The 26515-nt window shown below is 44.4% G+C and overlaps 2 protein-coding genes across 6 annotated transcripts in view; one reads left to right on the forward strand and one right to left on the reverse strand.

Moving 5' to 3' along the window:
• Spopfm2l2 (speckle-type BTB/POZ protein family member 2 like 1) overlaps nt 1-1607 on the reverse strand; it is a 73110-nt gene extending 71503 nt beyond the window's left edge. For 2 of the 3 annotated variants that reach the window (XM_087628874.1, XM_087628869.1), the window contains exon 1: nt 1438-1607. The gene's annotated coding sequence lies outside the window, so the exon portion shown is untranslated. Of the gene's footprint in view, nt 1-1420 lie in introns of all 3 variants that reach the window. The other variant, NM_001100985.2, reaches the window with a different exon arrangement.
• A 56-nt stretch (nt 1608-1663) lies between these two features.
• On the forward strand, nt 1664-22337 carry Them4 (thioesterase superfamily member 4). Of its 3 annotated transcripts, none has more exons than XM_087627670.1 (6): nt 1664-2156; nt 10643-10829; nt 14859-15018; nt 15840-15947; nt 19794-19918; nt 21345-22334. In XM_087627670.1, exons 2-6 carry the CDS (start codon nt 10736-10738, stop codon nt 21383-21385), a joined length of 528 nt encoding a protein of 175 aa, XP_087483796.1. In that variant the 5' UTR covers nt 1664-2156; nt 10643-10735; the 3' UTR covers nt 21386-22334.
• Nucleotides 22338-26515: the final 4178 nt, after the last annotated feature.

Here is a 26515-nt window from a genome sequence, read left to right on the forward strand (position 1 = left end):
TACTTGTTTTTATTTTATGTGTGTAAGTGTATTGCCTGAATAAATGTATGTACAGCATGTATGTTCAGTGCCTACAAGGGCCAGAAGTGCCATGGAAAAGGGAGTTAATGGGATGTTGTAAACCACAGTACAGGTGTTGGGAACAAAACTCTGGCCTTCTGCAGGAATAATAAGCCCTCTAAACCACTGAGTTATGTCTCCTAGTCCCCAATGCTCAATCTTTGAAATGAATAAATGAATATGCATAAATGATATGCATAAATGATAAATGAATATAAATAAATACATATTTATTTATATGTATACACGCCACACACGAACCCATGTACACACAAACAAAAAAAAATGTCTTAGGTAAAAGATACTGATAGCAAGAACAGAAGATAAAATGTTCCAGATTAGCAACCTTGAAGGTATATAACTACTCACTGTGAAACAGGGTAGAAAGCAATCACCATTGTTATTTGACTTTATTTATACGGATGTTTTGTCTGTGTACTCCATGCTCACCTGGTGCCCACAGGGAAAAAAAAAAAAAGCATCCGATCCCCTGGAACTGGAATTGCAAACAGCTATGAGCTGCCACGTGGTGCTCAGAATCTAACCAGTGCCTTTAGACTTGTGAACCATCTCTCCAGCTCTATGCAGATTGTTGTTCATTTCTTTGGGGTTTGTTTTGGGTTTCGTTGTTTGGTTGTTTGTTTGAGACTGGGTATCACTATGTAGTCTTGGCTGGCTTGAACACACTATGTAGACCATGCCAGCCTAGAGATCCACCTACCTCTGTCTCCAGAGTGCTGGAATTAAATGCTTATGCCACCACTATCCAAATGTTAGACTATCCCCAACCGGGTAAAATTTTGTTTACATGAAGACTACAGCCTTCCCTTAAGTGGCCAACCCCTTCCATTTGTTGTTCATTTCCTTTGGAATTATTATTTTAAAACTAGCCAATCACGACAGACTCTGAGAAATTGGGGGAGGGGGCAGTCACCACCTGCCCCTGTGTGCTTGCTAACTCTAGTTGGATCTTGGTGCACCCTTCGACAGAAATAATTGCTTTGCTTCTGTGTTCCTTTGTGGAACACTGAGATTATTCTGTTTGTCTAGCAATCCTAACACATAAAGAAGAAATCCGTGAAACAGGCTCCCTTTAGGAAGTTCGGGCTAACTCTATCCAATCCAACTCTATCTAGCCAGTCCAAGAGCAATATCTTTGATAGAGACGGTTCTTGCTAGAATAAAAGTTGGTATACATTTTCAGTATACAGACACACTTGCGCACATGCAAAGAGAAGGGGCAACTAAAGAGTGTACATGTTAAATAGAAGAGACTGACAGAGCTGAAAATGTGCGAGTGACCTACGACCGGAAGATCATGTATCAATACCATCAAACAGCACCCAGTAATTATCCGTGCCTTGTTTGTGCTCCTACCCGGCGGAGATGATGAGTCTTTCTCTGGCTGGAGCGTTAACTGCCTGGGGACAAGGAACTAAATGTATCAGCTGTCTCCCTGCGCCTGTGCGGGAGTTCGAGTTATCGGTAACGGTGGCTGAGAGCCGGACGCAAAGTCTCCCGGAACCAAAAGCGGGCGGCGAAGACTCGGTCCGCCCGGGTTCCGGGAGGCGCCAGCATCCTGGGCGGCGCGCGGCTCCGCCCTACACCCGCCTCCACAGTTAATAGTCCGGAATCCGCGTGCCGGGTAGTGTGGCTCTTTCTGGTTGAGAGGACATTGCAGCGTCCTGCCCTCGGCTTGAACGATGTTGAGAAGCTGCGCTATGCGCCTGCGCACTCTTGGGGCCACGCCTGCAAGGCGGCCTGAAGCAACGAGGGTGAGTCCCAGGACTCTGCTTTCGTGGGGCGAGATGGGAGACTCCCCGACCGAAGCTAAACTAATACCTGCTCCGGGTTGTTACGGGGCTCACGGGATCTTCAGCCCTGAGATTCGAATCAGGAGGAGCCGGAAGGGAAGTGACTCGAAGTTGAAATAGGTCAGCAGGGATCGCCACTACTATTTCTGAGATATTAAGAAAGGTTAAACAAGGTCACCCAGAAAACCATGAAAGAGCCATTACGGACCCTTGAGACCACTTATCCTTAGCAGGGATCTAATCCTGGTGGACCCTGATTCGTTATAACCAATTCAGGAAGAGGTAGGAGGCTTCTGATTGTCAGATATTACGCCCTCTCTACCCGTTTTCATCATCTTAGAGGATGTTAGGAGACTAAATGAGATAATGCAAGGGAAGCATTTAACTACCTGGAATATAAATCTTAAATGTTGCCTGCCCTAATTTTTATCCCTGCTTTGTTTCATTGATGTAGTCAATACTTGTTGAGCTCCAACTATATGTCAGGTGTGATTGGCCACTGATAAGACATATTATAGTTAGATAAGGAAAACTGCTGGGGGGGGGGGGTTCAAGGAATTTACGGTCTAGTTTGGGAGGATGGGGTCAGTTTGCCAAATCAAATGTTTGTATACTGTATGTTGTAATAAAGAACAACAGGGAATGGTTCTGTATTGAGAACTGAAAAAAAACTTTGGTTATTAGGTAACTATGCCTTCTCTCTCAAGCTACTGCAGCTTCCTGCTAGACAGTAAGAGAAGGCTGTAGACTCTCAGTGATGGACACACACAGTTTTAAAATAATGAATGTTGATGGGTTGTCATCAGTCGGGTACCATCTGGCCGACTAGAATAGAAAATGATTTGTGCTGATCTTACAACAACAAATATGTTACTTTATTACATGTTGGTGCCCAGCAGTCTGTGCTGAAAACATGTAAGCGTCAGTATTTACGGGCTTTTTCTTTTTCTTTTTCTTTTTCTTTTTTAACATCATGCTGCTTTCGATTCAGTAACTTATCTTAAAAAGGAGGCATAAAAAGTCATCACTTTACTTACAAGTCCAACTTCCATAAATGTATAACTAAAGATCAAGCGTGACCTCTCCTCTACTGAGAACAAAGGGTAATGATTATCCCTACAACTTGTACTTCATTCACAGTCTATACTATGAATTTACAAGTGCATTCACAAGCAGCTCTTAGATCTCTTTGAACTGAAAATTGAGCTGCTTTCATTTCCCACAGCTCCGTAGTGTCCGTCTAAGGTAACCCGGGCATGCTTCCAACTGAAACAGTAGCTCCACTCCCATTCTCAGCCATTTACACTTTGACACCAACAAGCATCTTTTCCTTCTAAACTTGCCACACAAGTCTGGAATCATCCAAGATTCCTCTGCTTCCTCTTTCCCAAGGTTAATAACTCCCATTTCCCTGGGTTCTAGTACTTAATGTCACTTAAACCTTTTCTTCTTTCTTTTTTTTTTCCACGTGAAGAGGTTTAATGAGAGAAGAAGAATAGAAGAGGGGAGAAGTAAAGGCCAGCCATGAGCACATGGAGGGAAGGGGGAGGGGATGGGGAGAGAAGGGACAAAGGGGAAGAGGGCAAGGGAGCACAACCTTTTCTTCTTGTTCCTCTGTACCTAGTTCAGCTCTGGGCCAAAGCTAACCCTGATTTTTATCAGTCTTTGCTACTTTCTCGGTTTTCTCACTATTTTAACTCATCCTTTGCACTTGGTGGAACTTTCTATAAACCAATGTCGTTACTTTGCTGAAGGCTCATTATGGAAAATGAGCATTTCAACACACAGACTTCATGATTCTTACATGATTGCCCTTTATAAAAAGAAAATAAAAAAAGAGCTGGGCAGTGGTGGCACACCCTTTAGGGCCAGCACTCAAGAGGCAGAGGCAGAGGCAGAGGCATCTCTATGACCTCATAGTCTATAGAGGAAGTTCCAGGACAGACAGGGCTACACAGGGAAACCCTGTCTCAAAAGACAAAAATAAAAGAAAAGAAAAAACAGAAAGAAAAGTCTTTATTTTTAAACTCATTTATTTTCTGTGTATGTTGCCCCTTGTATATCTGTGGCAGTGCCTATTCAGACCACATGAGGGTGTTGGATCCCTCTGGACCTGGAGTTATGGACAGTTGTGTGGCTATATGGGTGCTGGAAATTGACCCTGCATCCTCTGGAAGAACACCCAGTGCTGCTAACCACTGAGCCATCTCTCCAGCTCCATGATTTCCTCTTTAAGTAGTTTCATCCTAAGTAAAAACACTTTTTCTATAACAAGTATGATGTGCTAGGAGCTGGAGAGATGGCTCAGCAGTTAAGAGCACTGGCTGCTCTTCCAGAGGTCCTGAGTTCAATTCCCAGCAACTGCTTGCCGATTCACAACCACCTATAATGAGTTCTGATGTGCATGCAGATAGAACATTCATATACATAAATCTTTAAAAGAATATGATGTGCTTCTCACGTCCTGTGATACGCAACTATATGTAAAGTGTTTTATTATTACTGTAATTATATATTGTTATATTTTAAACGTACATCCATCCTTGTCCTTGTGGTACCTAAAATCACCTTTCACACTTATTCTCTTAAACCCATAACCTAGAAGGTTAAATTCAAGACCTAAGTTGGGATCCCTCTTCTGTATTGTCAACCATGTCTGGCTACACCTGTTTTCTCTGCACTTTCCATGTGTGAAGGCTGAGACCCTAGCTTCCTCCAGTGTGTCCTGTAGCCATTCATCCTCTGGGCCATTGCTTAAAGTAGCCTTTAGTTCTCCCTTTCATGAACTTTGGCTGCAAGAAATCAATCTGGGTTTTCTATTGCCCTGTGTTGTTTAAGTATTCCGTGAAAGCACCTGTATCCATATCTATGTGTAGTTAAATGTCCTGTTATCTGAGGCTGCTCACACTTAAAGGCAGAGCCTGGGTCTTCTCTTTTTGTCTTTTCTGTCCCCTGTAATAAAAACAAGGCACATAATAGAACTCAAAACAATTTATTGGATTTTATTTTAAGTTAAAATCAGACTGGGTGTGATGTAGCACACCTTAAATTCCAGCACTCAGGAAGCAGTAGGTGGAACAGAAGCAGGTAGAAATAGGTAGGCTAGCCTGATCTACACAGAGATCCAGAGCAATGAAACCCTGTCTCAAAAAATAAAACTTTAAGTTAGGTAAGTAGGAGAGCCCAGGGAGCATTCTGATGGCTAAAAGTCTTCAGTTAGCTGTATTTTTAGCCTGTAAGAGGATGTGAAAACTGATCCAAGCTGGGGATTCCTACTTGAGAGATCTGAATGAGGCCAACAAGATGGCTTGCTAGGTATTTGTCCTGCAACCTGACATGATTTCAATCCTAGGAACCCATGGAAGGATGGAAGGAAAGAACTGACTCCACAAAGTCAACTGTTTTTCTGGTTGAGGTCGGGGAATATGAAAGGCCACATGCCTTTAATCCCAACACTCAGAAAGCAGAGGCAGGTGGATATCTGAGGCCAGCCTGGTCTACAGAACAACTTCCAGGACAGCCAGGGTACACAGAAAAACCTTATCTCAAAAAAGATGTGTGGGGATGATTACTAAACCTAGCATTGTGACACACACCTTTAATCCCAGCACACAGAAGGCAAAGGCAGACTGACCTCTGTGAGTTCAAGGCCAACCTGCCCTACACTGTGAATTCCAGGACAGCCAGAGCTAAATAGTGAAACAATGTTTGTCTCAAAACAAACAAAAATGGTTATTACTAGGTCCTGGAGAGATAACTTAGTGGTTAAGAGTTCCTCCTGCTGTCTTAGTTACTTTTGTATCGCTGTGAAGATACCTTGACCAAGGCAACTTATAGAAGGAGTATATTGGGGGTTACAGTTTTAGAGGGTGAGTCCTTGACTGTCACAATGGGGCACACGGTAGCAGGTAGTCATGGTGCTGCAGAGGGCTTACACCCTTGCGTGCAAGTAGGAGGCAAAGAGCTAACTGGGAATGTCTGAGAAGACAGAAAGAAAAAGACAGCAGACATGGGGTGGGGGTGCTGTGCTTACTAAATGCAAGCTTGTGTTCAATCCCTGGGATCCCCATGATGGAAGAAGAGAACTGATTCCTCCAAAGCGCTGGCATCCTAGTGCACACCTTTGATCTTGGCACTAGGGAGGCCGAGGCAGGCAGAGTTTAAGGCCAACCTGCCCTATATTGTGAATTCCAGGACAGCCAGAGCTACATAGTGAAACTCTGTAAGTTCAAGACCAGCTGGGTCTACAGAATGAATTCCAGACCATCCAGGACCTCATAGTGAGCCCTAGTCTCAAAGAAAAGGAAGGGAGGAAGGGAGGGAGGGAGGGAGGAAGGAAGGAAGGAAGGAAGGAAGGAAGGAAGGAAGGAAGGAAGGAAGGAAGGAAGATTGATTTCCAGCTGGACACCAATGTACATGCCTGTAATCCCAGTATTTGGGAGTCAGGAAGGTCACAAACGTAAGGCCAGGTGGGGTATATTGCAACACACTTCCTCAAAAACAAAATAAAATAATTTTTTGAGATTGCATTTTAATTACATTATTTCTCCCTCCCCTTTTACCCTCTAAGCCCTCTCATATCCCTTCCTCATTCTCCTTTAAATTCATCCCCTTTTTAAGATCATTTGGTTTTGTATGTTTATATGCATTTTATAGTCATACATAATCCCAGACATTGCCTGTTGAGTCCGCATAATGTTACTTGTATGTTTTGAGTACTGACTGTTTGGGACTGGGTAACCCTGGGGAAGACCATCTTTCCCTCCCATTCCCAGCTTTACATCATCCCTGTACTGCATCCCTGTAGTTCTTTGTGTAGGGCCGGAGCCTCTTGGGCTGTTCACTGTGGTGGTTTAGCTTATTGGTGTCTGTGTCCTCCCTGTCCAGCTCAGGTTTGGGCAGTCATGTTGGTGAGAGTTTACTGGTGTAACTTCTGACATTACCAGGAAGCACAGTCTCATAGCAAAGTCCTTGATCCTCTGACTTTGACAATATTTCTACCCCTTTCAAACTTTTTTCACTGAAAAACTGAACAAAGCATGGATGGCAACTTCAATAGGAATGAGCAGTATAAAAAGAAAAAAGACCTTCTGTATGAAGTTTATTATTTGGGAACTATGCAAGAAGGTTTTTGCTGCCAGAGGCTTGCCCGGAAATGTAAAATGAACTACCTTAGCAGTATAAATCAGGGTGCAGTGCAGTAAATGGAAAGAACTTGGGAGGAAATGCATCAATATTTTACCACAGTTGTATTTAGAGTAAGAAATAATGGTGGAGTTTGTCTGTCCCAGATTATCTGGGCTGGGTTCTGAAGGGATAAGAGATCAAAGTGGCATAGAAAATAAAGTAGGGGGGGGGATTGGGAGGGGAACACCCATATAGAATGGGAGGGGGAGGGATTAGGGGATGTTGGCATGGAAACCTGGAAAGGGAATAACATTTGAAATGTAAATAATACCCAATTTAATAAAGATGGAAGAAAAAAAGAAAAAAAAGAAAAAAAAATTCTGAACTATAGGCAAAATGTTATTTCTGTTTGTTTACAATTCTGTAGTACCACAAAGTCAGAACTTCCGTTTTACCTCTGATGAAGGGTTTTGTTGTTTGTTTACATTTACATATTTGTGAGTGGAGCTTTGTTCGTTCTCTCCTCCCAACAAACAAGTTTCAAGGATCCAGCTGGGGTCATCTGGCCTGGTGTAGGCTTTACCCTTTACCACTGAGCCATCTCACCAGCCCGTTGTTGTTGTTGTTGTTGGTGGTGGTGGTGGTGGTGGTGGTGGTGGTGTTTTGCTTTGTTTTCATAGAGTACTTGAGACAGGTTCCCTCTGTTGTTCCTACTGAAGCAGGATTGGAGTCAGCCCTGGCATCAGCAGAAGCTGATTCTTCCATCAGTGAGTGCAGCATGGTGTCAGGGATGTGGTCCAAGTGACACAAACAGTAATCAGAATGGACTGATAATGGTGACGACAAGTAGAATGCCGCATGGTAGATACCTTCTGTAATGGTAACTGTTCTGAGGTTCCTGCTGAAGCTTTTCTGTCTGCTGTCTGGGAGCATTTGAGTGTGCTCCTCCATAGATCACACGGTCTTCCCTGTCCTCCAACCTCCCAATTGTTGACTGGAGTAGTGGCAACACTCAGTACTCCAGAGAAGTATTGTGGTTGGAAGTCATAGTTACCATGACACCGACCTCTCTTCTCCTGCCTTCCTCTTGTCCCTCTTGTATTTATTGTAATTAACTGTCATTTACTCCATGGTTCCACAAGGACTGCCTGTAGTATGTATCCATTGCTTTATGGAAGTTGTCCCCAAGTTCTGCTTTACCATAATTCTCACCGAGTTACCCAACCTTCTCCAAGTAGAACCCTCCATTTGCAGTCTTGGACATTACTGCTCTCTTTTCTATTATGGCCAAATCTGAGGGCATCACTCCCTGCTTAAATAATCTGAGGGTGCAGCAGATAGAATTCAAACCAGTTGGCTTGGCATTGAGGCTTTGCCTTCGTGTAGATTGTTGTCTTTAGGCCAGTGAAGACAAGAACAAGATAAGGCAAGGCCTGTGATTGGGCAGTGAAAAAGTAAGGCAGGAACAGAGTTTTGGTAAGGCGGGAAAGAGGAAAAAGAGAAGAACCGAGATGGAGGCAGAGGACGACTAAGATCCGTGTGGCTTTAAATAGCCACAGGTACTTATGAATATTTCATAAGGGATGGATTTTTATAGGACAATTTGTCTTATTTAGGTAGGCAGTTTATATCATTATCAATTGGTTGTGAGTTTATTGTGCAGACATTTTGTGGAATTGGAATTTGCTGATATAAATCTGATTGCTGAATTACAAGCTTAATGAATTTTGATTTTAACGGGTTACTGGGAGTTGTGACTATAACCATTAGGGGGCGATGCAGGAAACGTGAGCAGAGTCCTCAATAAAAGAGCCACGAGGTAGGCAGAATGTGTGGAACTGGCGTGGAGGCGACCCACCTTGGGAACTAGATGGTAGAAATGCAAGAGGGCAGCTGCCAGGCTTAGAGAGTATCAGCGGCAGTGTGGGATGGAGATTGGGAGCTTAGCAGGTGAGATGTTTGCTGACTGAGAGGAAAATACCCCCGCAGATGACATATGGCCCACCTGCACCAGCAATAGTGCGGAATGGTAGAGATTCATTTATTTATATTTACTGTAATGCCTACACCTCTATATCCTGCTCCTTGTTTTCTACTAATTAATTATTTTATTTATTTACATCCCAATTGTTGCCGTCTCTTCCTGGTCCCCTTCACAGAGTCCTTCCTCCCTTCCCTTCAACTCCGAGGTTGCTCCCTCTACCCCGGGCATCTGCCATCCCTGAAGCATCAAGTCTCTACAGGATTAGGCATATCCCCTCTCACTGAGGCCAGACAAAGCAGGCTTCTGCTACATATGTGCAGGGGGCCTTGGACCAGTCCATGCAGGTTCTTTGGTTGGTGGCTTAGTCTTTGGGAGCTCTCAGAGGTCCAAATTAGTTGATACTATTGATCTTCCTGTGGAATTGCCATCCCCTTTAGTTCCTTCAGTCCTCCTCCTAACTCTCCATAGGGGTCCCTGACCTCAGCTTAATGCTTGGCTGTGATATTTGTATCTGTCTCAGTCAGCTGGTGGTAGGCCCTCTCAGAGGACAGCCATGCTAGGCTCCTGTCTGCAAGTACAACATAGCATCAGTAACAGTGTCAGGGTTTGGTACCTACCCATAGATTCAAGTTGGGCCAGTCACTGGACAGCCTTACCTTCAGTCTCTGCTCCATTTTTGTCCCTGCATTTCTTGTAGACAGGAAAAATTTGAGGTCAAAAATTTCGAAAGTGGGTTGGTGTCCCCATCCTTCCACTGAGGTTCCTGTCTAACTACTGTAGGTGGTCTCTTCAGGTTCCACCTCCCCACTGTTGGGCATCTCAACTAAGGTCACCCACATTGAGTACAAAATAATCATGGGAGGCAGAGGAAGGGAAGGACCTGCATGGGAGAGGGGAAGGGGAGGAGAAAAGGGGGACAGGATCAGGTATGGGGGGAGGAGGGAAGAGAGAGGAAAGAAGCCCAGGGGGCCAGGAAAATGAATGAAAATATGCAGGTGCCAGGGATGGGGCTGGAGTGGGGGAATCTCCAGAAAGTTCCAGAGACCTGAAATAGGAGAGGTTCCCAGGACTCTGCCCCTTCTCTTACACTTTGACATTGCCTAGCTTCTTTTAGACTTTAATTTCATCATCTGTAAAATGGGGACAATTGTTAGTTCCTACTGCACAGAGTATAATAAAACCCTTCAAACTATTTCATGCCTCCTTGCATTTATACAGATTGGTATTGGGTTTTGTTGTTGTTTATTCTTGTTGGTTTTGGTTTTGGTTTTATATACACTACTCTTTCCAGATGGCTACTTTCTATTTGTCAGTATTCATGGCAAAGAGCCAAATACTGAAGCAATACTCTTCCCTGTGTTCCAGGCTCCGATGTGTGCCTCAGCTGTGTGCCTCTGACAGTGTCTGTCCAGCCCTCTGTGTCTGGCTTACCTCGGCTTAATGCTATCCTCACCAGTAGCTAGCTGGAGAGTTAGCCATCACTGACCCTTTGTCATTCTGCTTCTGTGAAGGGGTGAGACCAATGAGCTCTGAAGTTCCCAACCATTCTGAAGTGATCATTCTCTAGCAACAAGAAAAGCAGCATTGTAGTCTTAGGAACTTGCTGAAAATGTGAAATACTGCATATCTCCTATTCCTCTCTTTCTTGTCTCTTTAGAGGTTATTTTCTTCTGAGGAAGTCGTCTGTAAGGACTATGCTCTCCCTAACCCCAGCTGGACTAAGGACCTAAGACTCCTTTTTGACCAGTTCATGAAGAAATGTGAAGATGGCTCCTGGAAACGTTTGCCTTCATACAGACAAAACCCTCCTCAAGCCCTTCAAGAGTTCCAAACCCACTTTGTTGGTAAGAATAATTTGTAAATTATTCCCCATAAGTAATAATTTGAATATCAGTGTAATGAGAAGGAAGAGCTGGACATGGTACCTTCCATGTTTATAACCCCTCCCAGTAGAATGAGGCAGGAAGATCCTGAGTTCAAAGCCAGCCAGGGCCACTTAGCAAGTTCAAGACATGGACTGTGAGCTGGAGAGACGGCTCAGCGGTTAAGAGCACTGACTGCTCTTCCAGAGGTCCTGAGTTCAATTCCCAGCAACCACATGGTGGCTCACAGCCATCTGTAATGGGATCCGATGCCCTCTTCTGGTGTGTCTGAGGACAGCTACAGTTTACTTACATATAATAAATAAATAAATCGTTTTAAAAATGAAAAAATAAAAACAAGCTCTCTTCCCCTTTTCTCTCTCTGACCCCTTTCTCCCTCTCTGCATAGCAAGACCCCTTAGATGGGAAGAAGGATAAAAGGAGGGGTGGAAAGCAGAGCCAGGAGAGACTAAAGGGTAGTGAAAGAAAAAAGAAGGGAAATAGAGAGCAAGTTAGAAAGAAAGGAAAGAAAAGAAATAAATACAGTGCAGGGAGTTCTATAGTCACCAGTTTTATAGGCCAGAAGTTCACTAAATTTTGTAGAAATTTTATATTCTCATAAGAGAATATAAAACAGTCAGAAATGAGATGATCCCTGTAGGGTAAAAGGGCCAAAGGATAAATACCCTGAATTCGAACCCCAAGCCTAAAACCAGGACTAGGAAACAGAGTCCCACCAGTCACTGAGCTTGCCACAGAATCCTGCCAATCCGTGAGCTCACACACACACACACACACACACACACACACACACACACACACACAACAACAGCAACAACAAACACCAATCCCTGAGCTTGCCCCAAGCTCAGGACTTGAAATCCCACCTGTTCTCACTCTAGGAAGCTCCCCCACGCCACTCCCACCCCAAGAAACCTCATGTAAACCCTGGCTTCTGTTCAGTTCCCGGCAGCTTCTCGAAGTCACCCTGCTGGGCTTTTCCCATGCAATAAATTTCTTGTGTGAGGTTGGTTGTGCAGCCTGACTTTGTGGTGATCCTTGGCTCCTGATTACCAGGATACCTCTTAGAGCAAAGCTGCTATTCTTGCACTGGGGAAACCTTCCTAACAGCCAGAGCAGAGCTGTAACACTCCTGTAGCCTATCTCTTCAGTACTGCAACACTTACAATCCCAACCTGGCATCTTGAAGCTGACATCACCAGTTTCTTTCTCTTTATCTCAGAATTTGGCTCCATCCCTCTGAGGTCAGAGCACTTGAATCACCCTCTGTCTTAGTTGGAGTTGCTGTTGCTCTAATGAAACACCATGGCTAAAAGCAAGTGGAGAAGGAAAGGGCTTCTTTGGCTTACATTTGCATGTTTCATTTCATCTGTAAAGGAAGTAAGGAAAAGAACTCAAACCAGGCAGGAACCTGGAGTCAAGAACTGATAGACAGACCATGGAGGGGTGCTGCTTACTGGCTTGCTCCCCATGGCTTGCTCAGCCTGCTTTCTTATAGACCCCAGAATCATCAGCCCAGGGATGCCACCATCCAAAATTGGATATGTCCCCCCTCATTGGTCACTAATTAAGAAAACGCCCTACAGTCAGATCTTACTGAAGGGTTTTCTCACTTGAGGCTCCCTTCTCTCTGATGACTCCAGCTTGTGCCAAGTTCATACAAATTAGCCAGGATACCCTCCAATCTCTCAGACTTAAACCCAGTGACAACCTACCTCATACTCAACACTCAGAAATTACACTTCCTGACATTCTTAGTTTGTTTGATTTTAACATACTTTGTATCAAATACATATTTTAATTTCCAGAGAGATTTGTTTGATTGATTGAATATCTGAAGTTGATGACTTTAAATTAGCCCTTAATGTTTCCTGACAGTCTGTCTCCTGATGCTCCCAGTCTATTGACTCTCCTGCTCTTCTTCTTACTCACACCTCTAATTCTGTCCTGGTCTCATTCTCAGCTGGTCTTGCTTTTTATTTTACTACATGAAAATGAAAGCCAACAGAAGAACATTTCCAAGCTCTCACCACCTCTCGTCCCCTCCTCCCTATACCTAAGCTTGATCTACCTCTGCCCTGCAAGAATGACCTGACTTGTGTGTTGTCCCTTCCCTTGGCCGGCTCTAGACATTCCTCCCTGCCACACCTTGTCAGCCACAGACCTTCCACAACTGCATTACTTCTCCTGGTCTCTCAGGAACTCTGCAGCACACCAGCAGCAGGCTCTCATAGGGTGTACCCATTTTCTCATTACACAGTATTCTTTTTTTTTTTTTGAAGATTTATTTATTTTACTTATCTGAGTACACTGTAGCTGTCTTCAGACACACCAGTAGAGGGCATCAGATCCCATTACAGATGGTTGTGACCCACCATATAGTTGCTGGGAATTGAACTCAGGACCTCTCGGAGAACAGTCAGTGCTTTTAACCACTGAGCCATCTCTCTAGCCCTCATAGTATTCTTTTTTAATTTAACTTTTTATTGCTTCTTTGTGAATTTCACATCATGCATCCCAATCCCACTCGTTTTCCTGTCCTCCACTCTTGCAACCTCCCACATAAAAGAAAAAGAAACTCTCATTGTAGAAGCAGTAGTGTGTCACAGGGTGTCCCACAGTATACCCTTTTGTCCACACAGCTTTACTTGCAAATGTTCATTACAGTGAGTTATTGGTCTGGTTCAAGGCTTCTGGCTTCTGCTATTCTATCAATCTTGGATCCTCTCTGGGACTTTTCTTGGATATCCTGTTGTTGCCCTGTGTCATAGAGATCCCACAGCTTTGGATCTGTAGGCCTGGCCCCTTCACATGCTCCAGCAGATTGTCAATGGGATATATGTTAGAGTGGGCCAACTCAAAAGCCCTGGAACTAGACCTGGATAGCTAAGCCAACTGTCCTGCACCTGCACCTGGGAAAGTTCTCCAGCTCTGCCCCACCTAGTTATCCAGGGATACAGCTAGCAAAGGGCAAGCTAGCTCGCCTGCTTTCACGCCACTGGGGGTAGCTCACCCTTGCCCATACCAGCAGAGCCAGCTCTATTACACTGCCCAGGGGAGGTACAGTGTCTGCTCTCCCAAGTGCTGCAGCCTGTAAGGAACAAGGCTAGGTCTTCAGCTCTCATAACCCCTGGAGCCAACTCATCTGTCTTAGTCAGGGTTCCTATTGTTGCACAAAACATCATGGCCAAAAAGCAAGTTGGGAAGGAAAGGGTTTATTCATCTTAGACTTCCCCATTGCTGTTCATCATCAAGACAGGAACTTACACAGGGCAGGAGCTGAGGCAGAGGTCTTGGAGGGGTGCTGCTTACTGGATTGCTTCCCCTGGCTTGCTTTCTTATAGAACCCAGGACTACCAGCCCAGGGATGGCACCACCCATCTGTTTGTCTGTTTTGTTGTTGTTGTTGTTGTTGTTGTTGTTGTTGTTGTTGGGTTTTTTTGGTAGGTTGGCTAGTTGGTTTGGTTTAGTTTTTAATTTTTCAAGGCAGGGTTTCTCTGTATAGCCCTGGCTATCCTGGTACTTGCTCTGTAGACCAGGCTGGCCTACAAACTCAAGGATCCACTGCCTCTATCTCCCAAGTGCTGGGATTAAAGGCCTGTGCCACTACCACACAGAGTTTTATTTTGTTTGAGACAAGGTTTCATGTAGTTTACGATGGCCTCAAAATTACTACGTAGCCAAGGATGGCCTTGAACTTGTCCTACCTTCCAGTGCCAGTGTTATAGTCATCTACTGCCACACGGTTTTACATGGTGCTGGAGCTCAAGAAACCTGAGCTTGGTGCATGCTAGGCATGCCCTTTGCCAATTAAACTACATCCCTAGCCACTGTACTGTTTCTTGTGACTCTTCCATTCCTTTCACTGGTATTTTAATTAGTTATCCATCCACATATGATTTTACCAGAGTATAGGAGCCTAATTCTGTCATGGCATTTATCTTATATCTGTTTTGTTCCTCCTCTACCCATATCCCAATTTCTTTATAGACTCAAAGTTTAAGAAAGAAGAACAAATGTCAAAGGCACAACAGTTCACCAGAAGCTTAGAAGAAGGACTAGGCTTTGAGTACGCGATGTTCTATAATAAGGCTGAGAAGAGAATTGTCTGCTTGTTTCAAGGAGGTCTTCACCTGCAAGGAATGCCTGGGTAAGAGCCATGTCCTAGTAGCACGGAGCTGATAGTCTTATTTCACATATCCAGGGACCACAGAGACGACATTAAAATTGTAATGTATATGCAAATTTATTAAAATGGAAAGATGTTTACAACATACTATTGTAAATGGTGCATATATTACTATAGGACCTAGAGCGACAGTGTATTGGTTTAGCTATGACATGGTGTATTGGTTTAGCTATGACATGGTAGTAGTATTAAGGTCCTTCAGGTTTCTTCTTCTATTTATCTGTACTTTCTAAACTTTAAAGATTTCTTTTATTTTTATTTTAAACTCTGTGTGCATGTGTGTATATGTGTGTGTGTGTATGTATGTATGTGCATATGTGCATGTGAGTGTGTGCATGTACGTATGAATGTGTATGTATGTGAGTGTATATGTGTTTTTGTGCACACACTTGCATGAGTGTCAGATCCTCCTGGAGCTGGAGTTGCAGGTGTTAGCGAGCCACCCAACACAGGTTCCAGGAACTGAACTTGCATCCTCTGCAAGAGTACATGCTCTGAACTTCTAAGCCATGGCTCCAGCCTCCCTTTCCAACCTTAAACAAGGACTGTGTATACATACAAGCATGTTTCTTATATAAATTTTAGCTTTTTGTGCTATGATATGATTACTACTAAGATATAAATATTCTTTCTGCTATGGACAAAGTTAAGGATATGGATTTTCTTTAACGTTAAATATACTGAACACAAGGTAAATGTATAAAGACACTTAAATAATTTCTATCTTGAGAGGCTATTCCCTGAACTTCTTACACTTTCTCTTGCACTGCTGTTGTGACTAGATTTGTTCATGGAGGTGCCATTGCAACCATCATCGACATCACTGCCGGCATGTGTGCATTTTCTGAGGGCATTGTCATGACTGCCAATCTCAACATCGACTATAAAAAGTAAGTCTGTGGTAATTCTCCTTACATTCTTAAGTCAGACTATCCAGTGGCAGTTCCTAAGTCAAGATATATGTCTGTTACTATCCCGGAAGTGCTCCCAAAGGACTAGCAAGGGTCATGGAGAAGCAGGGACAGGGACAGTGAGGAAGTCGCCAAGCCTAAGCTCTCAAAGTTCTTCTACAGAGACAGTGGTGGCACAGGCCTTTGAGGAGCCCAGTGTCTGGTGTCTTTCTTGGCCACTCTGCATTTATTTTCTGAGCCAGGGTCTCTTACTGAACCTAGAGCTCACTGACCTGCTGAGATTGTCTGGTCAGCAAGCCAGGAACCCTCTTATCTCCACCTCCCCAGTGCTGCCACTGCAGTCATGTGGCACCTCGCCTAGCTTTTTCTCAAGTGGGTGCTGGGGTCCTGCGCTCAGACCCTTATGCATGCACAGCATAAACTTGACCAACTGTGTAAGTAATCTTTCCCAGCTCAAACACTGCCCCTTTCAGTACCACCGTTTTCAGATGTTTTGTCCTTCCCAATGTATTTAGAGACAAGGAAATAGCACAGACAGATTGGCTGGCTGGAAGCTGAGATGACTAAGTTTTGCTTCTTAAAAGTAAAAAGGTGCTGGTAGCAGCGGCATTGGCAGCAGCTTATTATTATTATTATCCATTATATCAGTGAGATGTTCAGGCATATCCCACAATTTTATTTACATGCCCACAGCAGCTAAACTAATGGCAGACATTCCAAGCTTAAATGCAAAGTGAGAAGCAGAAGTCCAGTCAGCTTGACATGGATTCTACCAAGTTAATACATCACTGGCTTCTCTCTGACCTTCAGATCCAATCAGAGGTGAGAACACTTTTCCCAGAAGGATGTCAGGGCTACTGATGTCCTCAGAGATGGCAATCTAATATGTTAAATAGTGGCTTGAAATTATCTCAAGAATGAGAGGAGGGAGAGAGGTGCGTTGAACCCAGTATAGAGAGAAAGGGGATGGGTATAATAGGAACCATTCAAAGCCCCAATAAGAGGCCCAAAGTAGTTTGGGGGTGGGGGGGAGCCAAAGAAAACAAAGAAGAAGAAAATGATGAACATATTCTGGTCTAGAATGAAAGAACAATACAAATCCACAGAAAACATGGCAGGTATCAATCAGGATAAATAACAGTGATCTACCTAGGTAATTCTAAAGAAGCTCCAAGTTCTGCAGAGTGTACGAGTCAGCTCTGCTGAGATGAGTGTCAGAGTCAGCTCTGGTGTGGTAGTCCACACCTTTAATCCTAGCACTTGGGAAGGGGGGGTGGATGAAAAAGAAAAATCAGAAACAAAGAAGCTTCCATAAGAGAACTGTCTCAAACACAAGAGGGCAGCATTACCCTAGCAATAAACCTCCCAACAGCAACAGCAGAGGCTCAGAGACAAGTCTTCACCTCAGGTTTTCATGGAGCCAAAACTTGAGAAAGGTTATGGAAAACTAGGACAATGCACAGAGGACATACAGAGGACTAGCATGGAAGGAAGGAAAACCATGGCAGAATGACCAGAGACAGACGCTGGAAGAAGACAGTGAGCAGAAATGGTGCACATGCAGAACACAGACCGCAACAGCAGGGCCAATGTCTGCATTCTGCAGAATAACAAGAAGCCGAAACATGGAAACAGTGACGGAGTTGGAGAGAAGCCAAACAGAAGTCCTTTTATTTTTCAATAGGGAGCAGATTAAAATGAGTAATGATGAAGCAGTAAAAGAGTCCAAATAAAAGGGGAAAAGCTCAATTCTCTAGAAGAATAAAAAGATCAGAAAATGAATCAGATAGAAGGCCACGTAAGTGCAACAAGTGAGTCAGCACACTTACGTCAGTCTGAAGACGGGTTATAAAGTCCAGTAGAACACTAAAAGATGAGAATGACATGATACATTTAAAAATACAGAAAATTAGATTTTTTGTTTGTTTTTGTTTTTGAGACAAGGTCTCTGTGTATCCCTGGCTGGCCTACAGCTCCTTATATAGATCAGGCTAGCCTTGAGTTAACAGAGATCCTCCTGCCTCTGCTTCCTGATTGCTGGGTTAAGGGTGTCCACTACAATGCCTGGCCTGACACAGCAAAGTTTTAAAAGAAGGAAGATAGGTGAGACAAAAGGTAGCCAGAAGAAAACTGAGATCAGCAAAAGTCAATATGTACCCCCCCCAAAAAAGTGATAGTAGGTATGGAGAAAACAGCTTCAAAATAATTAAAGAATCAAACTGAGCATGGCAGGAATCTGCAACCCAGCACTACTGCATTAAAACAGAAGACAGAGACAGAATCAGCCAGCAATGTGCAGGCCAACCAGCCTGGAGGGGATCCCTACCTTATCAATCCTCAAAAGTTGTTCTCTTTCCTTCCTTACATTCTCCATAAAACATACACATCTGCCCTTTCACACACACACACACACGCACACGCACGCACACACACGCACACACACGCACACACGCACACGCACGCACACACACGCACACACACACACACGCACGCGCACACACACACGTACGCACACACGCACACACACACATACACACACACACACACAGTAGACGAAGTTTTAAAGGAAACTGGGTAGATGGGTCAGAGGCTGAGCACTGACTGCTCTTGCAGAGGATCTGAGTTCAGTTCCCAGCACCACATTAGTGAGACTGCACTAACCTGCATGTATTATCACAAAGACAGTACATAACTTTACATTTTTAAAAAGAGATTTAACAAAAGATGCTGAGCAGGAAAGATTGCAAAATGTCCTCAGGACCTTGGCAAGCCTTGAGTAGATGCCAAGAGAAAAGCAAAGCCTGGTGTCTCTCTATCAACAGGGTCAGCAAAAGCTAGTGGGGATGGGAGGGACACCTGGTCCAGTGGACAGTCACAGTGACAACGTCCCTATATCGTAGAGTCCCTTCATCCACATGGTGGTGCTGTCGGAGCACGGGAGCTTCCATGACGTAGCTTTCCCATCAACCTCTGACCTTCAAAGAAGGTCCATCTCGCTGTGGTACTCCATTCTAGCTCCAGGATTCCTCGAATGACCAGCCACTAGACACATGTAGCTACTTAAATTTAAGTACATGTTACTTAACATACAATAAACTGTAAGATTCAATTTCTCATTTATAGTAGCCACATTTCAAGAGATCAGTCACCACACATAGCTACCACATTGGACAGCTCAGCTATGGGATATTTATATATGTAGCAAGTTCTACGGATGGCACTGGCTGTTGCCAGACAAGGGCCCTAAGAAGTAGATAAGAAAATTTTTAATTACATTTATGTATTCATTGTGTCAGGGTGGGATGCATGTATACCACAGCATACATGTGGAGCTGAGAGGCAGCTTGCAAGGTCTCCTTCCACCATGTGCATCCCTGAGATTGAACTCAGGCCATTAGGCTGGGCTGCAAAAGTCTTTACCTACTGAGCCGTCTAACTGGCCCAAGAAACGTTGAGAAGAGCAGAGAAGCTGACAAAGACCACTTCCTGGCCTGTTTTCCTGTCTTCCTGCTGCTGGCATCCGACTAGGTTCTGGATCTCCTTAATGGAAAAATCTCTCCCACAACAGAACTGGAAACCCTTGTGGTCTCTTTGAACTGGAGCCCAGAAGCGCAGTGTGGGACTGCATGCCTGTTCTGCCCTGCAGGCAGTAGTGTAGGAGAAAGGAAGCAGGAGAAACTTTGGTGTTGCAGCTCTAAGAAGTAATTCTAGCTAAGATAGTCGCCGCTCACTGGCATCGGGTATAACATCTACTCTGTCGTGCACCTGATAATCTTTTGATATTACATAGATTTAATGAAAAATTATCTTTTCTTCCTTCTGCAGACCTATCCCCCTTCTTTCTGTTGTTGTGGTAAATAGCCAACTTCAAAAAATTGAAGGAAGGAAACTTTTTGTTTCCTGTACTATTCAAAGTACTGATGAGAAGACTTTACATACACAGGCAACAGGTAAGAAGCTGCCACTGTCTCTTTTGGAGGTTGGGTTGGATTAGGGGTTTTTGCTTTCATTGTTTAACACATAGAAAATGTGATTTTCATGCCATGCACAGAACAAGATGAATGTTTTGAAGTTGGGTTTTAATTTGAGTGATTATTGTTTGAGACAAGGTTTTGTGTAGCCTGGGATGGCCTTGAAATTGCTGTGTGGCAAAGCATAGCCCTGAATTCCCAATCCTCTGCCTCTGCTTCCTGAGTACCTAAGTTATAGACTTGAATCACCACACCACAGCTGGCTTAGGTTGGTTGAGGGGTTTTTGTTTTGTTTTGGTTTTGTTTATTGTTTTTTTTTTCATTTGGTTTGGTTTGGCTTGGTTTTGCAGGTGGGGTTTATTTCAGTGCTTGATCAAACCCTAAGGCTTTGTACATGCTAGGCTCTAGACAAGCACCGTGCCACTGGGCTGCATACCCACCTCTGGCTAATGGCGTTCTTACAGGTTGCTAGTGAAAGGCCTATTTGCCAATATCCATGAGAACTGGGTGAGATATCCTTTGATCCAATTCCTGGACTGTGTCCCATAGGTAACAGGAGGTTGCTGTGGTTCCATGATTGGTGCATCCCAACCTCATTTTCAATTGAAAAGAAAGTGAGCAAAGCATAGATTCACATCATGGGAAACTGACACCGACGTATGAATCCACAGTCAGTTTGCAGCTCCATTCCAGGCTTGTGATCGAAGTCTTCCTATTCTAGATTGCTTCTGTTGCTGTGATAAAATGCCCTGACCAGACTCAGTTTAGAGAAAGAAAAGGTTTGTTTTAGCTCGCACTGCTAAATGGTGGTCACAGGCCACCATTGAGGGAGGTCCAGGTAAGAACTCAGGGCAGTGTCCCATGGAGACACACTGCTTCGGTGAGCAGGCTCACGTCTAGCCTTCTTAGCCCAGAACTATGTGCCCCCACAGACCAGTCTGATAGGCAATCCCTCAGTGGCGACTCCTCTCCGGTGCCAAGGCTGACAGCTTGACCAGAAAAGTTCATTAGGACACTCACTAAACCTTAACGTATCAGTTGACGCAGGCTGCCTCTTTATAGAAATATTAATGAATCATGACGTAGTGGAGAACATGGTGGAGGTACAGGAAGGTAATGACTTCGAAAGTCAAAAATTAGTTTATTTATTTTTGAAACAGAGTTTCACTGTGTAACCCTCACTGGCCTAGAACTCACTATGGAAACCTTGAACTCACGAAGATCCTCCTACCCCTCCTGTGTGCTGGTATTAAATGTGTATGCCACCACCACCAGCCAAAAGTTGATTCTTATGTTTTCTAGGAAATGAGAGTAGAAAGAGATACAAGCAATGTCTGTCTGTTTCCCTGCTTGCTTTCACCAAATGGAAAACAGTTGGCTTACAATCATCTGTTCTTTTGTTTAGCCTTATTTATAAAGCTGGATCCTGACAAACCTTTGACATAAAAGAACTCTGGTGAGTTCCACACCGTTCTGCATGAGGTCCCCGCCCCCTCCAGAAGTAGCACCTATCTCCACTCCTGTCACAGCTGCTGAATCCCCCAGGGAAAGTCTGCTCTCACAGCTCCTTCAGCGCAGCCTCTGACGTGGCTGCAGGAACTCACTCTCACCTTCCAGAGTTATCATAAGAAGTACTGCCCGGGGGCGTCTCAGCAGTAATCTGTATGTCCACGTGACAACTGTGTGGTTCTAACTCGTGAACAGACTTCAAAGCTAACAAGCATAGGACCTGCTCTGCTGTGGGCTGCAGAAAAAAACAAAAGACCATATTGAGACTTGGGCTGCAAATGTGGAAATGCACGAAAACCACAGGCAGGGATAGATCCACAGAGTGTTGAGTGACGTGCGTGTGTGCACAAGCCGCGCCGGGTCTTACAGAACTAAGTTTGTTGTATCTGAACAAACTCTCTTTGGCCACATCAGGAACACAGCTCATTGCTGTGGGAATGGCCCCCACACATCATTGTCTGGGGCCCTAGAGATTAAAATACTGTTCATTTTTCTGGCCTGTGCTGCTGTAGCTTAGAACACTGTAGTCTGTCACCCCTGGAAGAAGGCTTTGTTACATTTCTGGGACTGTAATGAAGAGCTACAAGCTGGGTGGTTTAAACAAATAAAAAACGTCACTGGCACAGCCCCAGGGGCCAGCAGTCTAAAAGTATTAACAAAACGTTGCTTCTTAAGGTTCTGGGCGGGCACTTTCACATCTCTCCTGGCTTCTACCAAGGAAGCATCCAGCTTTCCTTGGTTTTTAGACACAGCATAATTCCTAATTGCACCTCTTTTATCATCTTCTCTCGGTTGTATCCACATTTCCCTTTGTGAATATTTATTTGTCTGGGTGGGTGTGTGTGTTCAGGTGCTAAAATAAATTGGGAGATTAGTGTTCTACAAAGTGTATTTGCTTCTTGTTTTCACATTTGTTTGCATATGTATGTGTGGGAACATGTGTGCCACGACAGTGTATGTGGAGAGTTCAAAGGGCAGTTTAAGGGAGTTGGTTCTCTCCTGATATGTGGGTCCCGAAGATTGGGCTCAGGTCATCAGAGTAGCAAGTACCTGTACCCTCTGACCCATCTCTTCATTTAAAATGTTTTTCTTTTTGTCATATTGTTTTTCTTTTCTTTTTGATTAATTAATTTATTTCTTTACATCCCAAACACTGTTCTCCTCACAGAGAGTGCCTCCTTCCCTCCCGCTTTCCTCTGAGAAGGTGGGGTCCCTCTAGGTATCCCCTACCCTGGCGCTTCAAGTCTGTGCAGCATTAGGCTCATCCTTTCCCACTGAGGCCAGGCAAGGCAGCCTTCTTGGGGAAAGGATTCCACAGTCAGGCACCAGTGTTAGGGACAGCCCCCTGCACCAGTTGTTGGGGGACCCACATGGAGACTGCACATCTGTTACGTATGTACTGGAGGCCTCAGCCCAGCCTGTGCATGTTCTTTGATTAGTGGCTCAGTCTGTGAGAGCACCAAGGGGTCCAGATTAGTTGGCTCTGTTGGTCTTCTTGTGGAGTTCCTATCCCCTTCAGGGCCTTCAATCCCTCCCCCAACTCTTCCATAAGAGTCCCCAACCTCCATCCAGTGTTTGTCTGTGGGTATCTGTCAGCTGCTGGGTAGAGCCTCTCAGAGGACAGTTATGCTGGGCGCCTGTCAGCAAACATAACAGAGTATCATCATTAGTGTCAAGGATTGGTGCTTACCCATGGGATGTGTCTCAAGTTGGGCCGGATATTGGTTGGCCATTCCTTCAAGCTCTGCTTTATCTTTGTCCTTGTATTTCTTTTAGACAGGACAAATTTTAGGTCAAAAGTTTTGTGGGTGGCTTGGTGTCCTTATTCCTCCACCAGAGGTCCTGCCTGGCTACAGGAGGTGGCCTCTTCAGGTTCCATATCCCCACTGTTAGGCATCTCAGCTAAGACCGTCTACATTGACTCCTAGAAGACTCCCCATCCCTGGTCTCTGGGACTTCCTACAGATTCCCCCACATCCCTCACCTCCGGGAACTACAGATCTCCATTCATTCTCCTACCCTCTAGGCCTCTCTCCTGTCTCTCCCTACACCTGATCCTAACCCCACACACACTCCACTCCCTCCCTCTCCCATCCACTTCCCTCCCTCCCTCTGCCTCCTATGACTATCTTAGTATACCTTCTAAGTAAGATTCAAACATCTTTGCTTGGGCCTTCCTTTTTGTTTATCGTTTTTTGGGTCTGTGGAGTATATCATGAGCATCCTGTACTTTGTGGCTAATATCCACTTATAACTGAGTACAGACCACACATGTCCTTTTGGGTCTGGGCTACCTCACTCAGGATGATATTTTCTAGTTCCATCCATTTGCCTGCAAAATCCATGATGTCATTGTTTTTAATAGCTGAATAGTATTCTATTGTGTAAATGAACCACATTTTCTGTATCCATTCTTCAGTTGAGGGACATCTGGATTGTTTCTAGTTTCTATTATAAATAAAGCTGCTATGAACATAGTGGAACATGTGTCCTTATGATCTGATGGAGCGTCTTTTGGGTATATGTGCAGGAGCAGTACAGCTGGGTCTTCAGGTAGAACTGTTTCCAATTTTCTGAGAAAATGCCAGATTATTTTCAGAGTATATTTACAAATTTGCAATCCCACCATCAATGGAGGAGTGTTTCCCTTTCTCCACATCCTTGCCAGCATGTGCTATCACTTGGATTTTTTTTTTTATCTTAGCCATTCTGATTGGTGAAATGTAAGATGGCATCTCAAGGTTATTTTGATTTCATTACCTTGATGACTAAGGATGTCAAACATTTCTTTAAGAGCTTTGCAGGAAATGGGTGGCCTCCAGTTGTGTTTCCTTTGTTGCTTCTGTTTCCATTTTTTTAGATCTTGGACCATTTTATTCCTTTTCTTCACTGTTGGTTGTATCTCCCTGTATTTCTTTAAGGGGTGTGTTTATATCCTCTTTAAAGGTCTCTATCATCTTTGTTAGATGAGATTTAAGGTCATAGTTGTAACACATGGTCAGGTGTGTTAGGATATCCAGGGCTTGCTGTAGTAGGAAAGCCGGGTTCTGATGGTGCTCTGGTGCACTGGCTTCTGTTGATTATCTTCTTGAGCTTGTCCTTAACCATCTAGTAGTCTCTGGTTTGGGCTGGCCTGGTAGTCCCTGGGAGTAGCAAGCCTCTGGAACTAGTTGTCTCAGACAGCAGCAGGCCTCCCAAAAGGCAGGCAGGGCTGTGGGCTGGAGAATGGAATTCCCATCCAAGATTTCAAATAGAAGGTTGGACTGGAAAGGAGATGGGACTGCGAAAGAAAAATGGAGGCATGTAAAGCAGTGGGTGTACAGTGGGGTGCAGACCTGCAATTGTAGGTACAGGTGCTGTGGTGGCTTAAATATGTTTGACCCAGGGAGTGGCACTATTAGGAGGTGTGGCCTTGCTGGAGTAGGAATGGCCTTGCTGGAGGAAGTGGGTAACTGTAGGACTGAACTTTAAGACCCTCCTAGCTGCTTTAGAAGTCAGTCTTCTCCTGGTTCCCTTCAAAACAAGTTGTAGAACCCTCAACTCCATCTTCAGTGTCATGCCTGCCTGGACGCTGCCATGCTCCCACCTTGGTGATAATGGACTGAATTTCTGAACCTGTAAGCCAGCCCCAATTAAATGTTCTCCTTTATAAGAGTTGCTTTGGTCATGGTGTCTCTTCACAGCAGTGGAAACCCTAACTAAGACAGGTGAGGACTGGAAGGAAGATGGAGCTCCAGTAAGATGGGGCAGAGCCCACATCTATTAAGCTTGCTGGGGTCCCAGCAGTCTCAAGGATCGGGGCATGTGTGTCTTACCTGGGTGTCCTGGGTGGGAGCCAGGAGGAACTGCAGTGGCAGGTACAGAACTGTGATTGCAGGTAAAGGTATAGACTGGAAGGAAGCTGGTTGGTTGGTTGGCTTGTTTGTTTGTTTTCCTTTGGGTCATTTTTGTATGTTTGTTTTTATTTTGGATTTTGTTTTGGTTTCTGAAACAGTTCCTAGAGCTTTCAAATTAGAGCATTAGACCAGGCTGTCTAGCCTAGAATTCAATAGAGATCCACTTGCCTCTGCCTCTGAATACTGGGGCTAAGGGTATTTGTCAACACTATGGTCTTGTCACCATATTTTACTATTGCTTTGCTTGCTTGCCTGCCTGCCTGCCTGCCTGCCTGCCTGCCTGCCTGCCTGCCTGCCTGCCTGCCTGCCTGCCTGCCTGCTTGCTTGCTTGCCTGCTTTAAAGATTTATTTTTGGCCCTGGTTGGTGATGTACATCTTTAATCCTGTGAGTTGGGAGTTAGAGACAGGTGGATCTCTAAATTGCCATCAGCATGGTCTTCAGAGTGAGACACTGTCTTTAAAAGGTTTTTTTTTTTTTCTTTAGTTATGCAATGTGTATCTGGATGTGTGAGTGTATACTGTGTGGGGTGTCAGATCCTCTGAAACTGGGACTCAAGCTCAAGTCCTCTGTAAGACTCATACTTGGTCTTTAATTGCCACACCATCTCTCCAACCTCCTATATTTTGCCTTTTTTTAATATAATATTTTATTAATTCTTTGATAATTTTGTAGGTCTATGTAATATATTTTGCTCATTTTCTCCCCCATTCCTCCCTGTAACTCCTCTCAGATCCACCCTTACTCTACTTTGTCTACTCTCTCCTTTTTACAAATACTAATCCACCAAGTCCAATTTTGGTTACCCATATACATGTGGGTGAGAGGTCACACACTGGAGCATGGTCAACCTACTAGAAGCCACACCCTTTTAAAGAAAAATGACTCTCCCTCCCTGAGAGGATACACACTTGTCAGTGGTTCCTTAGTAGGACTGGGGACTTATGAGCCATTCTGGAATGTTGATGGTTTAATCTTGTGTGGGGCTTAGAAGGGGAACCACTGTGAGTTCATGGTGCTGTAATGTACAGAAGGCTATGTTTTTCTCCAGTCCTCCCTGACCTCTGGCTTTACCAGTCTTTCCCTCCCCCTCTTCCACAATGGTCCCTGGGCCTTGTGGGAAGTGGACATGGTATAGAAGACCCACTCGTGGCTGAGCACTCCACAGACATT

The sequence above is a fragment of the Rattus norvegicus genome, chromosome 2 (genome assembly GCF_021556685.1).
Source record: "Rattus norvegicus strain SHRSP/BbbUtx chromosome 2, alternate assembly SHRSP_T2T, whole genome shotgun sequence".
Taxonomy (NCBI): Eukaryota; Metazoa; Chordata; class Mammalia; order Rodentia; family Muridae; genus Rattus; species Rattus norvegicus.